This window comes from Lynx rufus, unplaced genomic scaffold, assembly GCF_022079265.1.
Source record: "Lynx rufus isolate CCGP_SWC_20201006 ecotype Redwood Valley unplaced genomic scaffold, mLynRuf1.p SCAF_7, whole genome shotgun sequence".
Taxonomy (NCBI): domain Eukaryota; kingdom Metazoa; phylum Chordata; class Mammalia; order Carnivora; family Felidae; genus Lynx; species Lynx rufus.
In genome coordinates, this window is record NW_025814889.1 from 133,272,721 (window position 1) to 133,289,934 (window position 17,214).

Below are 17,214 nucleotides of genomic sequence, written 5' to 3' on the forward strand. Positions count from 1 at the left end.
ACACTGTGCACAGCTTGGAAATGAGCAACGGCCTCCGGCCTCAGATGGCACTTGGGACGTAAGGTATCAGAAGCCCTGCAAGATGGGGGGAAGCGTGTTCTGATGCAGCACAGCCTGAAGCGTCCAGTTCAAACCCTCCATGATCCAGCCCAACCCTGTTATACTCACCACTCTGAACTGCTCTGGGCCAACTGGTGTGTGTGTGTGTGTGTGTGTGTGTGTGTGTGTGTGTGTGTGTGTGTGTTTTGGACCTCCAGTACAGAGCTGCCATCATCAATCCACAGAAAGTCCCTTCCTGTTTTTACTTTCTCCCTCATTCCTTCCCCCCTGCACTGATAGCCACTCTAATGTGCTCAGAATACGTCCCTGCACATGTCTGTATCCTTGAAAAACATATGCAGCGTTGGGGAGCCTGGGTGGCTCAGTTGGTTAACCGTCCGACTTCAGCTTGGGTCGTGATCTCGCAGTTCGTGAGTTCAAGCCCTGCATCGGGCTCTGTGCTGACAGTTCAGAGCCTGGAGCCTGCTTCACATTCTGTGTCTCCTCCTCCTCTCTCTGTCCCTCCCATGCTCAGGCTCTGTCTCTCTCTGTCTCTCAATAATAAATAAAGTTTATATATATATATAATATATATAATTATATATATAAAACATATGCAGTGTTATTTTATGTAGTGTACTTTTATTTATATAGTTGGTATTAGGCTGTAGATCTCATCCTCTGACATCTTAAATCAAATTATCCATTTCCAAAAGAACTATCCAGATTCTGCACTGGAACTAGCATGTTGCCTCTGTCGGCTACCTAGTACTCCGCGATGTACATTCCTCACATTTTCCTTACCCATTCTTCTGGAGATGGACATCGAAGTTGTGGCCAACTCCTTGCTATCCCAAAGAAAGCTACAGTGAATATCTTTGTTCCTGCCCCTTTATAGATTGTTGCACAGATCCAAGAGATCCAAGAGTGGCATTGCTGACTCGAGTTATGCACCACTTAAATTTTCCTTAAATCCACCAAGCTCTGCCCACTGCTCTAGGGAATAGCTGCACCCGGGTCCCCTCCCACCAGCAGTGCATGAAGCTTCCCCTTTCCTCACATACCAGCATTTAGGATTATCCAGATTTCTCATTTTTAGTTAATTTTATAGTTGTAAAGCAGTATCTCTCTCTCCCTCTCTCATCTCTTTGCTTTAATTTGATTTTTTCTCTGATTACTAATGAGGTCTGTTTCTCTTTATATACTTATTAGCCATTCAAGTATCTCCTCTAGGAATTGCCTGTTCCTACCCTTTGCCCATTTTTCTAATTAGTTCCTTGTCTTTTTCTTGCTGATTTGCAGGGATCCCTTGTAGAGTATTAATTCCTTTTGATCGTAAACATTGCAGTATCTTTTCCCTGTCACCAGCCAGTTACCTTTGTCTACAGCATTCTCCTAGGAACAGAAAATCCTAATTTGTCAAATGCATTATTTTTTAAATTTCATTTGCCTCTTGACTTGTGCTTTTAGACTCTTAAGAAGTACTCTTGGGGAGCCTGGCTGTCTCAGTCAGAAGAGCATGCGACTCTTGATCTTGGGGTTGTGAATTTGAGCCCCATGTTGGATGTAGAGATTACTTAAATAAATAAAACTTAAAAAGAAATACTCTTACCTATCTTATCAATTCCTTTATTGGTTTTATCTTTCCCATTTAGGTATTTAGCATAGCTGAAATTCACCTTTATATATAGCGTAAGGCAGGGATACACTTTTTCTCTCCATAGTAAGCCAATTTCCCAATAACATCTGTGTAGCAACATCCTTTCTCGACACTGAATTGCGATTCCACCTCTATCAGACTTAAAGTTTTATATGTTTATAACACATAATTGTTTCTGGTCTCTCAGTTCTGTTCCATTGGTTTGTTTTCTAGTTCCTTCCTGCCTCAGCACCTCAATGCTTATTACTATGGTTCAGCAGTATGTCTTACTATCTGGTAGTAGAAGTGTCCCTTCTAGATTTTCTTGTCAAAATTGACCTCGCTATTGTAGATCTTTAGCCTTCCCTGCATCGTAGAAGTATTTGAGTTCTTCAAAAATACTTACTGGACTTTCACTGGAATTGCGTTGGATTTTATTAATATGGGGAGAATTAGATTTTTCAAACATTGAATCATATTATCCATGAACACAATTTTATCTCTTCATTTATTCACATTTTTAAATATCCTTGAATAGAATTTTCTAAATTTCTTTTCTAAATTTCTTTTTTTAATGTTTATTTGTTTTTGAGAGAGAGAGTGAGTGGGGAAGGGAGAGGGACAGAGAGAGAGGGAGAGAGAGGATCCGAAGCAGGCTCTGCACTCACAGCAGTGAGCCTGATGCAGCGCTCAAACTCACAAACCTGAGATCATCATGACCTGAGCCGAAGTCAGATGCTTAACTGACCGACCACATGCCCTAAACTGCACTTTTGGTCTTATTTTCCCCTCCCCTCTCCTTTTTTTAGTTGAATGACACTGTAGCAGAAGAATGCTAATGGTCTTTGTAAGTTTTCTTATATCTGGAAATCTTGTTAAATTCTCCTGTTAATTCTAATAGTGTTCCTCTGCATTTTACTGGGTTTTCTGTAAAAATATCATCTCCACATGCTGGTAGTTTTGTCTCTTCTAATCCTTCTATCTCTTCTTCCTCTCTTCCTTCCTTCCTTCCTTCCTTCCTTCCTTCCTTCCGTCCTTCCGTCCTTCCTTCCGTCCTTCCTTCCATCATATTGCATTAGTCAGCACCTCCAATACATTTTTCTCCACAGCAGTGGTGACAGTATTATTGATGTTCTTGAGACTTAAAGGGAATGTATCTAAAGTTTTTCTGTTCAGCATGTCTCATGTGGCTTTTTTGTAGATAGCCTCTATCAAGTGAAGGAAGGTCCCTTCTTCTATGCTTGTTTTTTTTGAGAATTTTATTCACAAGCGGGGATCTCATGTTATCAAATACTTTTTAAAAAACTATTAATATGTGATTTCCCCTCCTTGACCCCATGAATGTTATAAATTAAAACAACAGATTATCTGATGTTGAATCCTCCTTACATTTCTAGGATAAAGCTTACTGGATTGTGCTGTATTATGTTTAATTTGCTTTTAACGAATTAACCATGTCACCTTCATTTTCAAATTCATCAAAGTATAAATAGTCCTAATATTCTTTTTACCATTTTTTACTATTTCTTAAATAGTACGATTTCTTAAAAAGTAAATATTGGTATAGTTATTTCTCTTTCTTCACTCCGATTTTATTTGCATTTCCTGTTTTTGTCAGTCTTGTCAGAAGTTTGTCTCTCTTATTTGGTCTTTTTAAAGAACCAGCTTTTGATGTGATGTCTCTAAAACATTTTACAGCTGTCCCATCTCTGTAAAGCCTGTATGATGCAGTGAAGGGAAGACTCTGGAGTCAGAGAGACTTGAGTTCAAATCCCTGTTCTGCTACGTGCTAACTGTATGACCTTCGGCATTTTCTTCCTCATCTGTAAAATGAGAACAGTCCTCCTCATTGTGAGGATCAATTTAGAAAATTTACTTAAAGAGAGGCGACTAAGTGGCTCAGTTGGTTAAGCGTCCAACTTTGGTTCAGGGCATGATCTCACAGTCCATGGGTTCGAGCCCCACGTCGGGCTCTGTGCTTGCTGACAGCTGAGAGCCTGGAGCCTGCTTTGGGTTCTGTGTTTCCCTCTCTCCCTGCCCCTCCCCCACTCATGCTCTGTCTCTCAAAAGTAAGTAAACATTAAAGAAAAAAAATTTTTTTTAATTTACCTAGGGGCGCCTGGGTGGCTCAGTCAGTTGGACGTCCAACTTTGGCTCAGGTCATGATCTCCCCGTTTGTGAGTTCGAGCCCGGCGTTGAGCTTGGTGCTAACAGCTCAGAGCCAGGAGCCTGCTTCAGATTCTGTGTCTGCCTCTCTCTCTGCCCCTCCCCTGTTTTTGTGCTCTCTCTCTCTGTCTCTCAAAAATGAATAAATGTGGGGCGTCTGGGTGGCGCAGTCGGTTAAGCGTCCGACTTCAGCCAGGTCACGATCTCGCGGTCCGGGAGTTCGAGCCCCGCGTCAGGCTCTGGGCTGATGGCTCAGAGCCTGGAGCCTGTTTCCGATTCTGTGTCTCCCTCTCTCTCTGCCCCTCGCCCGTTCATGCTCTGTCTCTCTCTGTCCCAAAAATAAATAAACGTTGAAAAAAAAATTAAAAAAAAAAAAAGAATAAATGTAAAAAAAAAAATTAAATTTACCTAAAGCATCTGGAACTGTGCACAGCACATTGAAAGTGTTCAGTGATGTTAGTCTCTGTCCTCAGTGCCTTTGTTTATGCTGTGTTTTTTGCCTGAAATGCCCACTTTGTAGGCTTCTGCTGGCCCACATGGAAGTCTTGTGCAGATTAGGAAAAGGCGTCCCTTCCTCAGGTGGGCACATCTTCCACTCACTCTGTCAGCCCAGAGCCCATGTGCAGTGCACAACCTGCGTACCCATGCACAGCAGCTCTGTCCATTTGCCTGCTTGGTTTTCCTCCCGGTTCATTTCTCATTGTTCCCGAGGCTGCCCATTCTTCAGGTTTCAGCCTCCTTGATGAAGCCTTTCTTCTCCCTTGGCTAGAAGTAATCATGCAATCTCTTTCCTTCCCTGCCTCCCTCCGCCCCTCCTTCTCCCCTGCCCCCACCAACCTTGAACTCACATCACATGTCATTTGTACATCTCTTAAGGCATTTATCTCATTTCGCCTCATGTTTTAGTTATTTTGTGCAAACGTCTTATCATTCGAGGGGATTAACCCCTTGAAGTTAGGGATTATAATTTGTCTTTAGATCCTCCCTCTGCCTGTGAAGCTCAGTAAATGTTAACTGACATGGATGATTGAGTATGAAATGTAGGAGCTGAGAATAGTCTTAAATAATATTGTGTGAATGGTGTGATGGGGACGGGGGGATGGTCTCTAGAGGCAGAGGTAATGGTAGAGCGCATGTGAAGGTGGTGGGATGAAAGGTACTACTCATTGAGCTTACCATGGGCCAGTACTGTGCTAAGTGCTCTCATGGTTCATCTCCCTAAGCCCTCACAACAAGCCTTAGAGGCAGGTGCTAGTATTAGCTGGGGCACTGATGAGTCAGTGGCGGAGCTGGTACACTAGGCCTGTTCTGTGTGACTTCAGAGTTGGGGCTTTCAATTATGACTGACAGACTCCCTCAACCATACAGTGATTACCATTTATTTAGGACTTCCTACATACCAGGCACTGTGTTTGATGCTTTATGGATGTCATCTCTAATCTCCGTGGCAAATGTGTAAAGTACAGGGTACAGGGTATCCCCACTTTGCAGATGAGGAAACAGAGGCTCACCAAGGTTAAGTGACTTGCCTCAGGTCACAAATATAGGAAGTTGTTATAACCAGATCTCTTGACCCCAAAGTAGGCCCTTTCCCCTGCTTTACACACACAGTGCTTGGGGCCAGCAAGAAAACCCCGCAGCTGGTGCGGAGAAAGGTTTGCATAGGAAAATGGAGGAAGCTAAGGTTGGAAAGGCAGTTCTGCCTCGGGCCACAGAAGGCCTCACTTTCCAGGACTAGCTTTTAGAAACCAAGAGTCCTGGGCTGTGACCTTGACTCGAGGGTCGTGTCGCATGACCTGGCCACTTGGAAGCCAGGGGAGTTTGAGCTACCTGGAGCCCTGCCTGGATCTGCACCAAGGGGAACATAGAACTTCGCACAGCTATAGGGAGATCAAAACAAACCAGGCCTGCAAGGAGGTGGGTGTGAAAAGATCTACAGTCCATCCCGTGCCTCTCAGTGACCTCGTCTTCTTCCGCCTACTTGTTTCCCTAGGTCACTAGGACCATCTCTCCTCAGCCTCCTAGATTGCCCTGATCTGGCTTCAGAAAAGCTGCCGGAGAATGCCCAGGGTGGGATGGTGGAGATTTGTCCAGGGAGAAGTAAAAGTAGCACACCCTGGACCCCCAGGCATTTCTCAGAGCAGAGAGCCCATCTCCGGGCTCAGACGTGCTCAGAGATGGGTAGGGACGTGGAGAACCCGGGAGTGGTGCAGATGGGGTATTTGACTCTTGGCCACCAGTTACCCAGGCCCCGCTGGTCCTCTCTGGGCCACACTGTATCCCTGTAGTTGTGGAGTCACCCCGTGCCTCACCAGTGCCCTTCCACATCCAGGTCATTGCTGTGGTCATGGACCTCTTCACTGATGGTGATATCTTCCAAGACATCGTGGATGCTGCGTCTAAGCGCCGGGTCCCGGTGTATATCATCCTGGATGAGGCAGGCGTAAAGTTTTTCCTGGAGATGTGTCAGGGCCTGGAGCTTGCTGACTACCGTATTCGGGTAAGTTGTACCACGGGGGTAAGGGTGAAGGGTGGGGAGGAAGGGCAGGAGGTGAGATAGAGACTGCCTCTCTCTCTTCCTCTACTTCTTCCCCAGTTCGGGGACACAGATGAACATCAAGACCTCAACCCCTTTCTTTCTGTCTAAAGCCTTGCCCTGTGAATTGATAACCCTAAATTATATGCCCAGCTTAAATTTTATCTCAAGACGGTTGAGGCTAAAGAGGCAGCTCTGGCCCAGTCCTGGGGAGCCCACGCTGCAGAGTCACCGTCAGGGTCAAAGCTAGGACTGTGATTCTCTTCTGGGGAGCTTTTGGAACAGGAAGGAACTACTCTGGGCTCATCCATATTCAAAGCAAGATTTGCTAACTTCCTCCTGCTCTTCAAATGGGGTTCCAGTTCTAAGGCTGTAGAAAGTAGAGTCTAGTATAGACAGGAGTCAATAGGCAGGGTTCCATGAACAAGAGGGTTCTTTCTCTGCCCACACAAAACCTCAGAGGCCCCCAGCCTGAATGACAGTGCCTTTCTCTTCTCAACAGAACATCCGTGTCCGCTCTGTGACAGGTGTTGGCTTCTACATGCCCATGGGGAAGGTCAAGGGGACCCTGTCATCAAAGTTCCTAATGGTAGATGGTGAAAAAGTAGCCACTGGATCTTACAGGTGAGTTGGGCCAAGACAGAGAATGGTCCAGGAGGTCTTTTTTTGTGTAACAAATATACAATGTGGAAGACTGGGCTGGAGTCTCCATAGTCATGGGTTTAAGACATATTGTCTGATCTAATGACAAGAGCCTCCTGGCCAGTCCCTTCCTTCAAAATTTCTGGATACCGGATTATTCCAAAAAGAGGGTCAACTCTTACTGGGCATCAAGAACGGTCTGCCTTTCATGGTCCACAGCAACGGGTTGCATTTTGAGGCTAGTTGTTGGGACAAGTAGGAAGCAGAATGGACCAGATCTGGGAAAGAAATGTGAAGGTGTGGTCTCTTTTGCCCAGGCCCGTGGTACCAGCAGGATGGGTAAACGTTGCAGTCTTCATTCTGCCAGGAAGCTCCATAGCCACCAACGGAGATCAGAAGTGACATTGTGAACAGGACAAAGAAGCCCACTTGGGCACAGCCCTGAAGGCCAAGCCTTTGCAGGTGCTTCCCACGTAAAGGGAATCGTACTGGGAAAAGTAAGGGTTGAAGCCAAGTAGCCAAATTCTGCCATCAGGAAGTATGTCAGGGTCCATTTGGTCAAGAATGGCAAAAAAAAAAAAAAAAAAAAAAAAAAATCACAGCCTTTGTGCCCAGTGGTAGTTGTTTGAATTTTATTGAGGAAAACGATGAGGTTCTGGTTGCCGGATTTGGTCGCAAAGGTCATGCTGTCGGTGACCTTCCTGGTGTTCACTTTAAGGTCGTCAAAGTAGCCACTGTCTCTCTTTTGGCCTTTACACAAAGGCAAGTAGGAAAGACCAAGATCGTAAGTCCTGCTAGTGAAAACATGACAATAATAAATTTTCACAGGGGGTACCTGGGTGGCTCAGTTGGTTGAGCGTCTGACTATGGCTCAGGTCATGATCTCACCACTCATGAGTTCAAGCCCCACATCAGGCTCTGTGCTGACAGCTCAGAGCCTGGAGCCTTCTTCTGATTCTGTGTCTCCCTCTTTCTCTGCCCCTCCCCTGCTCATGCTCGCTCTCTCTCTCTCTCTCTCTCAAAAATACATAAACATTAAAAAAATGTTTTTTTACTTTTCACATGCCAAAAAAAAAAAAAAAAAAAAAAAAAGGTAAGGGTATGGTGTGGAGGCAATGTCTCCCAAATTCTGATTCAGAAATAAATTACCAGGAACACGAGAGACTATATCTCAGCAGTCTTTGCCCTCCAAGTGTACTAAAATCTGGGTGAGGAAAGAGACCTGGGCACAGGAAACAATCAACAAATGTCATAAGTCCTCTTACATGGTTAAAGTGTAGTGGTTTGCAGACATTAAGTGCTCTAAAAACCTAGAGAGGAGCCAATCATGGGATTATTGGAATGATATTAACAATAGCAGCAGCTCCATTATCACTTATTAAAATGTGTGTGCCAGGGACTGAACTAAATGTTGTCTACATGGTATCACACCTGAGCCTCACAGTACCTTTGTGACTGTATGTCCTATGAGCCCCACATTACAAGGCATACAAGGGTAGAAACCAGGTTGGTGGGAATGCAAACTGGTGTAGCCACCCTGGAAAACAGTATGGAGATTCCTCAAAAAAATTATAGAACTACCCTATGACCCAGCAATTGCACTATTAGGTATTTATCCAAGGGATACAGGTGTGTGGTTTCAAAGGGGCAGGTGCACCCCAATGTTTATAGCAGCCCTATCGACAATAGCCAAGTATGGAAAGAGCCCAAATGTCCATCGACAGATGAGTAGATAAAGAAGATGTGGTGTGTATGTATACAATGGAATATTACTCAGCAATCAAAAAGAATGAAATCTTGCCATTTGCAACTATGTAGATGGAACTAGAGGGTATTATGCTAAGCAAAATTAGTGAGAAAAAGACAAATATACGACTTCACTCATATGTGGAATTTAAGATACAAAACAGATAAACATAAGGGAAGGGAAGCAAAAAGAATATAAAAACAGGGAGGGGGATAAAACATAAGAGACTCTTAAATATAGAGAAAAAACTGAGGGTTGCTGGAGGGTTGTATGCGGGGGAATGGGCTAAATGGGTAAGGGGCATTAAGGACACTTGTTGGGATGAGTACTGGGTGTTATACGTAGAGGGTGAATCACAGAAATCTCCTGAAATCATTATTGCACTATATGCTAACTAACTTGGATATAAACTTTAAAATATAAATAAATAGATAGATAGATAGGTAATTAAATAATTAAATGATTAAATAAATAACATGTATCTAGGAAAAAAAAAAAAAGAAACCAGGTTGGAATCCAGGCCTGACTTCCCATGCCCTTGCCTGCTTTCTGCATTTGAGGCCAAGACCTGGAAAAGAGGGAGGAAGGATGTGGGTCGGTAGAGGGAGAGCACCCCAGCGAGAAGGCCAGGAGCTGTCTCCCACCGGCCAGCAAGGCATCTGGCCTCAGCGGTAGATCAGGTTGGGGCAGGGGCAATGGGGTGTTGAGAGGGACTGCCAAGGGCTGGGCCTACATGTCGTGTTTTTCTGTCCCCACATTCCCAGGTTCACCTGGAGCTCCTCCTACGTGGACAGGAATCTTCTCCTCCTCCTGACGGGGCAGAACGTGGAGCCCTTTGACTTGGAGTTCCGGGAGCTGTATGCCATATCTGAGGAGGTGAACTTGTACCAGGAGCTGAGCCTGGCGGGAGGTGCCGGGAGGCTCAGCCCCAACTACTCCTCCACCGTGGCTCGCAAGCTGATCAACCCCAAGTACGCCCTGGTGGTAGGCAGCCGCCATCCGCCGGGCGAGATGATGCGCTGGGCCGCCCGGCAGCAGCAGGATGCGGGGGGCGACCCCGAGGGGCAGGAGGAGGGCAGCAGAGGCGGCGAGGCGGCCCGGCGCCTGGAGAACTTCCTGAGTGACTTGGTCACGCTGGAGCAGGTGCTGCCCCCCGTGGAGCCCGTTCCCTCTGGAGAGCTGATTCGGAAGGACGGCAGGGCGATCTCCCACTTGCACATGGACCTGAAGCCCAAACCCCGCGAGGCGCTTGTCCGAAACGGCAAGGGAGAAGCCGCCAACGGGGAGGCCACTCCGGCCAAGGAGGGCAAGCGCTTTAGCAACAGGTTCTTCAGTCGCCGGGCCAAGAGGCCCACGGCACCCAATGGCACAGCCAGCTCCCTCTCCACCGAGACCTTTGCGGAAGTGGAGTTTGTGCCGGGGAAGAAGTCCAACGAGGGCTCCAGCGCTGACATCTCAGGTGAGCCCTCCGCCCTCTGCCCTGTGCCCGGTGCTCCCCGGGCCTCCGGGCCTCGTCTGGGAGCGGTGCCTCCCATCTGCGGAAAGGCAGCTTGCTGTATGCAGAGAGCGGGAGCTCTGAGGCCAAGACGGTCCTCAGTTCCCACCCGACCCTGGCCTTTCTCTGCCTTGTGATGGCAAGCCTATCACCACGGGCCCGGGGTCACGTCCTCTTGTCTAAAAGCCGGGAGGGCACCTGCCTCGCTCAGCTGTTCTGAGGACAAAGTGCTCAGAGCAGTGCCGCACGTGGAGTAGTCTGAGAGCCGGCGTTTCTAGTACTGGAGGCTCGGCAACTTTCTCCTCTGTCAGGGAAGAAGCAGGCACAACGCAGCTGAGTGGCCTGACCCACGCCTGACCTCTGCCTCTGAGTCTAGGACTCGTTCTCGAAAATGTGTTCCTTGCCGGATCACCTGTCCTCACGATCCAACCTGGGCAGACACACCCCGCCCTCCCTGTGCCCCACCAATGCTCTGACCCACTTTCCTCCTTTCTGTTTTAAACAGTTTGACTTGGTTCTTCCCTGTGCTTATTTGATTAGTGGTGTTTGCCATGCTGCTTACATTTGGGAGAGATCGTTCCTGCTGGCAGTGTCTCTCTGGGATCCCCTAGAGGTCTGGGCCTTTATCTTTCTCCAGAGCAGTCTCCGGTATGGCCTTTCCAGAGGCTGGTGGTGACAGCCGGGACCGCTGCTGGTACCTTTTCTCATGGCAGCGTCTTTGAGTCGAAGGGGGCTCCATGTTGGGATTTCTCCTGTGGCCGGGATTTCTCACTGCAGCAGTGAGCCTGGCCTCCCACCTGGCCAGGTAGCTGATGGTGGGACCTTGCCCTGGGCGGCCCGAGTGCTTCCAGGACTCCTGTGCCCCCCACACCCCCAGCTTTGACCTGTTTGTGGCTTCAGTGTAAGAGTCACAGCTATCTTCCCCTCTGCTGATTCCCCCGCCCTGCTACAGAAACTGACACTCAGTCTGTGGTTCTTAAAGTTAAGACAGGCCCGGGAGTCTCTACAAATTTGGGGCACAGCAGGAACGCCAGTGCCATACTTCCACTTGGCTGGGAAGCATTTATGGGGCACCTGCATGTGCCAGGCCCTTCGCTAGATGCTTTCTCTCTCACTTGGCCCTCACAACAACCACAGAGGGGGCTGGCGGAAGCTCGGACAGGTGAATTAGGTGGTCCCAGGGCACAGTAAGTGGTAGTGGGGCCAGGACTCAAACCCAGGCCAGGGCCCGTGTCCTGTCAGGGAGGGGTGGCTGCCCCCCCACACCCATCCCATTCCCTCCTGGGCTCCCCGGCACCCCCAACCAGATGCTTTGCTGCTTTGCACCTCTTGTTTAGAGGGAGGGTTGCCATGGTGAACACCTGGCAGGGAAGGGAGAAGGAGGGGCAAGCCCAGCCACAAAAGGGCCATTTCCCAAGTCCTAACTGGGGGTGAAGCTGGAAGTGAAGCTGAAGCTTCCTGTCCCTTCAGCCCCTCACCCTGAGGTGCTGTTTCCATAGAAACGCAAGGCCCGTTGCCTTGTCCCTGCCTGCTGCCTTTCCTAAGTCTCAGCAGCCAGTTCCCCTGCTTGGAGACTTGGACGGTCACTGCTGCTGCCCTCTGAGTGTTTGCACGTGGTGCCCGGGAGCCAGCCGAGCACGTGCAAGTGCACCCTGGGGAAGCTTCTCTCCTGAGTGCCCGACACACGGCACATGGTCAGGAAGGCCCCAGGGATGCCCGGAGGATCACACTGGTCCTTCTCTATCCTTCAGAAGAAATACGGACTGGCCTCACACAGCCCAGCCTCTGCCCACCTGGCTGAGTATCCAGTTCCCAAGGGCCTGAAATTCAGGTTGCTAATGAGACCTTTCCTCTCCCTGCTGCTTGCTTCCCTCAAAGGCAGAGGCGAGAAGCCGGACTCCTCTCCCCAAAGGCCCTTTTATTGTCCTCCAGCCTCCCAAATGTTTGGCTGCATCTGGACTGTCCTAGTGCCTCGTCTCAGGCAGAAGCTAAGTCACTAGGACTCTGTGTGCCGGAGGGTGGTGTTCCTGACGTCATGGGGCCCCCAAGGCTGGGACTAGTAATTTCAGTACTCTCGGAACGTCACCTGAGAAGGAATCACTTTAGCTTAGGGCCCTCATCTAAGGAAAGGATCCTTTTCCTACAGTGAACATGCAGAACATCATCAGAATAGATATCAATGTGGGATCTCAGCTCCCAGTACTTTGCTCCCCATACCCTGGACATATCCTTTCCCCTCCCTGGGGCGGTTTCCTGTTCGAGAAGAGGAGGAGTTAAGCCAGGGAGGGTTTCTGAGGTCCCTTTGAGCTCCTCATTCTGACTGTCTGCTCTCTCCCTGCCACCCTCTTGTCAAGGGAGAGCCTGAGCTGATGGACAGGGTGGGTGGAAGAGAAAAATAGAAAGCTAAGTGCTGGCAGCCTGTAAAATTGCTTGGTAAGAAGTATATAGTTGTCAAACAGCATGCAAATGTTTGCAAGCCCAAGTGTGGCCCTTGGGAGAACCTTTGGAAATTCCTTCCTTTAGGTCTGGGGATCCAGGTGGGGGGGTACATGGGGTTGCAGCCCCCACCCCCTTGCCTCGTGGTGAAAAGGCTCGTTGCGCCCTCTACTGGTGGAAGCTAAACTCCTTTTCCTTCTGGTTTTTCTCTCAGCTGAGACCTTGTTTCTGTGCTGGATGCACTTAGCACCTTTTCCCAAGCCTGCCACCAGTGTCCATCCAGGAGCTTGGGACAGGCCCTCTGGGCAGAGATCCCAATCTCAGGGAGCAGCATTCACTGGAGAGCCTTATTAAAACCCAGTGCGGAGGGGTACCTGGGTGGCTCAGTCGGTTGAGAATCCAACTTCGGCTCAGGTCATGATTTCATGGTTCACAAGTTCGAGCCCCACTTCAGGCTCTGTGCTGACAGCTCAGCACACCTGGAGCCTTCTTCAGATTCTGTGTCTCCCTCTCTCTGTGTCCCTCCCCCACTAATACTCTGTCTGTCTCTCAAAAACAACAACATAGGAGTCTCTACCACTGGCCTGGGCTCAGGAATCTGCATTTTAAACAAGTGTCCTGGGTCCATGTGGGGAGTCCCCAGAGCAGCAGATTATGATGACACTTGGACAAAGCCCTGCTCTCACGAGGCTACCAGCCTAGGAGAAGAAGTTCCAGGTGATGTCCTGGGGCCACTCCCAGCCCCTCCAGGAAGATCATTGGGAAATGGCCAACACTCTTGACCATGGTTAAGGGAAGAAAGGCACAGACGTTCCCTGAGCAGATGCTGGGTGGATACATGCTAAGTGCCTTCACACAGAATTCACAACCATCCTGCCTGATGACATCGTTTCACAGACAGGAGGTGCAGAGAGGCAAGCCTCTATGTCCATGGTCATGCAGTGAGAAAGGGCATTGTGATCTCTTGCCTCCCAGGGCCTTGCACAAAGCATCCTGGTTATCTCTGGAAAGTTAGGGTTAGTGCCATTTCCCTACATCTTTAAAGATGTTTTGGAAGGGGCCAGAGGCTTCTTACACAATGGATTGTCCCCCTGGTATCCCACCAGTGGAGAGGAAGAAGAGAGTGGCCATTTACAGCCCAGAGTGCCTCTAGGTCACCAACTTCCAAAGTCCTCTTGCCCATGCTTTTCCCATAGTTCTCTGAGGTGACTGCAGCAACAGTTGCATTTCTAGAACTCTCCTCGATTCCCATGATTCATGCATGGGGGAGCCACCATAGCTGGCAATGTGGTCTGGTTCCTAGTGCTGTGGCTGCTGGGCTCCTGGATTTGGGACTTCAGGCTCTTCTGTGTCACCCCCAGGAGCTGGAGGTCTCAGATATCTCTCTGGGAAATCTGGGCCCCTGTCCAAGATAGAAGGGTGGGAAAGTGCTTCTGGGGTTCCGAGCTCCATAAGGGGCCTGTGGGCCTCCAGTTCCAGGATAAGTCTACTCAAGAGCTGTCTTATGAAGAGAGAGTTTCAGAACTCAGTGTCACTCTTGAGGCGCATGGGTCATGCCCCAGCTGTTGCCGAAGGTCTGATTTGATAAACCCAAGCTTGGTTACCAGCCAGGGCCCCAACCACACAGCAAGGTGAGGGGAGCCAGGTGAGCATCCTTCGAGGAACTGATCCTGCTCAGTTCTGGAAAAGAGGCAAGCATCCTTATTCTCACCGGCATATGCCACAATCCCTATGCCCCTCCGGGTTCTCTTGGGCCTAGCCAGGGCTTTCATCACCATCTAGGTGAGTGAGGGCATGTACCTCACCCGGTCAGTATCTATTGATGCCGCTATTATTGTTAGTATTGGTCTGAACCTTTAAGTAGCTTGCCGCTGCCTGGTCATACGTTTTACTCAACAAGTACATATCTACGCAATGTCTGCTGCGTGCCAAGCACTGCTCTAAGTTCCTGGTACAACAGTGAACAAAACAAGCAAAGTCCCTGCCCTTACGGAGTGAATACCGTACTAGAAAGAGAGGGGCAGAGGAGGGCAATGACCCTTTCATAAAGGGTCATTGGGAAGGCCTCTCGGACAAAGGGACAAAGGGGTATTTGAACAGAGACTTGAATGAAGGGAGGGAGACAGCTGTGTGGACAACCAGAAGACGAATCTTCCAGAAAAGGGGAATATGAAGTCCTGAAACCCATAGGGAGGTAGAGCCCACGGGTCCTTGGCTGGTGCCCCAGGTGCCTCCTCCTCCCCCACACCTACTTTCAATCTTACTACAGTGTTATCTCCCTTTGAAGTTTGACCTTCCCTTTGGGCTGCCCATGGCCGTTCATGTTTTCTTCCCTGTGAAGCTGAGCAGGTCTTATTCTCCCCAGTCTCGCCGAACACCTGCACGTGGTGGGCTCTTAGTCAATGGGCACTGAAGGAATGACACTGAAGGAATGACGGAACACAGAGAATTCACCCTCAAACCAATTTCTCTGTCCGAGGCATGCGAATGAATCTTGTGTCCAAAGAACCTCTGCAGGCATCTGTCAGCTTTCTGGAACGAGTGGGAAGCACACCCGGGCAAACTTGGGCTGTCGCCCCTGCCGCTCCCGGCTTCTCTGAGCAGGAGGGCAGGAGCGGGGGCAGAGCTCAGTCTTAGGAAGCAGGCTCCTCTAAGCCACACTCCTGCCCCTGCTTCCTGATGCAGGGATCGATCCACTTACCTGCCTCTAAAATGCTGCTGCCTCAGGGGAGGAACTCAGCATCTGCTCAGTAGGCCAAGCACATAAAACAAGCCACTGCAGAGAGGAAGCCGGGATGGCTGTGTCCATTGCCGCAGCAAGGGGACTGCGGGACAGCAGCAGTAATCACTTGGGCAGAGCTGCATCAGATGCGGCCCGGCTCGGAAGATGACCCATGCTCCTTGACCCTTGCAGCCCTCAGGGAGGGGGCGGCACAGTTGTCCTGCTCCCCTCCCTCCTCCTCTAAGCCTTAAACGCCTCAGGCTTGGTCTCCAAGGAGGCCAGGCAGGACCTGTAGCAAGTCCTGAGGAGTGAGTCCAGTCCACACAGACCAGGTGGTGGTTAGCCTGGGAGCGGGGGGGGGGGGGGGGGGGGGGGAGGGGGGGGGAGTTTGCTGCAGTGGAACCTGTTCAGTGTCTCCCTTGCTAATGGCCCAGAGAGGAGGCAGCCGCCACCTTAATTAAATTCACAGCTGGAGTGATCTAGGAAGGTGGTGTGAACGCAGGGGAGGTGACCCTTGCAGTGTAGAGAGGGACCGGCAGGAAATAACTCAGCAGCTCCCACCTGGGAGGAAGACAGCCAGCGCCCCTGAGGACAGAGGCCACCTCGGAGGCCAGGGCTGCCTCCCAGCTCCCTGCTTCCCCCGCAGCTCCCACAGCAGAAATCCAGCCAAAGGAGCCCCAGGCCTCTGCTTGGGATTGTAAAGAAAGCAAAAATGACTGGAAGGGGGCTGGGAGAAACGGGCTTCTCTGGCCAGGAGAAAAACAGCGTTCTCTCCGCCTTTCCCCTCGGTGAAGTGCGCTCCCTTATCCTCTGTTCTCAAAACCACCCCTCTGAGCGTGTGGTCTGTGCCACGGTACCTGGCTGTCAGTCAGCCTGCTGACCCTGGTGGCCCCTTCCCGGGACGCCTGCTCAGTGGCAGGAGCTGACGCTGGATGTGGAGGGCTGTGGCGGCTGCCGGCCCTGACTGACTCCGGGAGCTGGTGGCCCCCCGTCCCTCGCTGTAAGACAGGGCTAATGCTACCTTCTCCAAGTGCAGCCGCCCAGGCGGGATTACCCGAGAGAACGACTGGTTGCGCTTTGTAAACTGTGAGGCTGCATACAGTATTAGCTTCTGGCAAACTGCCTCTTGGAGAGACTTTTAAGTCATTGACTGTAGCTGTGGATTAGGGTTCTGGATCCTTCCCCCGCCCCCACCGCTGAGGTCAGGAGATGGCAGATCCCTTTGATATCCCAATCAGTGACAATCTAGCTGAGACGACCAGACCGGGAGAACCTTTCCTTTTGCTTTCCTGGGGGTGGGGGGGGGGGGCCCTACTGACTCCAGATCAGCAGCTTGGCAGGGAGACAGTGACCCCAGCCCCTAAATTGGAGGCTTGAGCTGTGCACAGGAGAGGAGTGGGAGGCGAGTCTGCTGAGCGCTTCACTTAATTAACGTCCTCCTTCGCCTGTGTCCCTTGTCTCTGCAGGCAAAACGAATCCCAGTCCTTCCAAGGCCAGCAATTGCGTGATCTCCTGAGCCACACAGGCCAGCGGTGGGCAGGACCTGTGGATGCCCCAGCCCTGTCCTATGGAGAATACAGGTCAAACCCTGCGCCAGTTTGCACTTCGGACCCTTACTTGCTTCCTGCCCAACAGCCTCCATCCTGGCCTCAGGGACCCTCAATCCCAGATGTGAGAGTCGGCAGCACATCAAGACAATCACACGCCACCACCGTGAGACTGTCGCCGCCGGGCAGGGGTCACTCCTTCTTGTTTACATGAAGTGGAAGCTTGACTAATGTCTGCTCTCCTT

General features: G+C 50.1%; 1 protein-coding gene and 1 pseudogene across 1 annotated transcript in view; both read left to right on the forward strand.

Annotated features, from left to right (window-relative positions):
- FAM83F (family with sequence similarity 83 member F) overlaps window positions 1–16,938 on the forward strand; it is a 32,525-nt gene extending 15,587 nt beyond the window's left edge. The window contains exons 2-5 of the mRNA XM_047067162.1: window positions 6,177–6,344; window positions 6,883–7,004; window positions 9,534–10,228; window positions 16,889–16,938. Of these exons, the coding sequence (XP_046923118.1) occupies window positions 6,177–6,344; window positions 6,883–7,004; window positions 9,534–10,228; window positions 16,889–16,938 (1,035 nt within the window). The remainder of the gene's footprint in view (window positions 1–6,176; window positions 6,345–6,882; window positions 7,005–9,533; window positions 10,229–16,888) is intronic.
- On the forward strand, window positions 7,358–7,810 carry LOC124502486 (40S ribosomal protein S23-like; annotated as a pseudogene).
- Window positions 16,939–17,214: the final 276 nt, after the last annotated feature.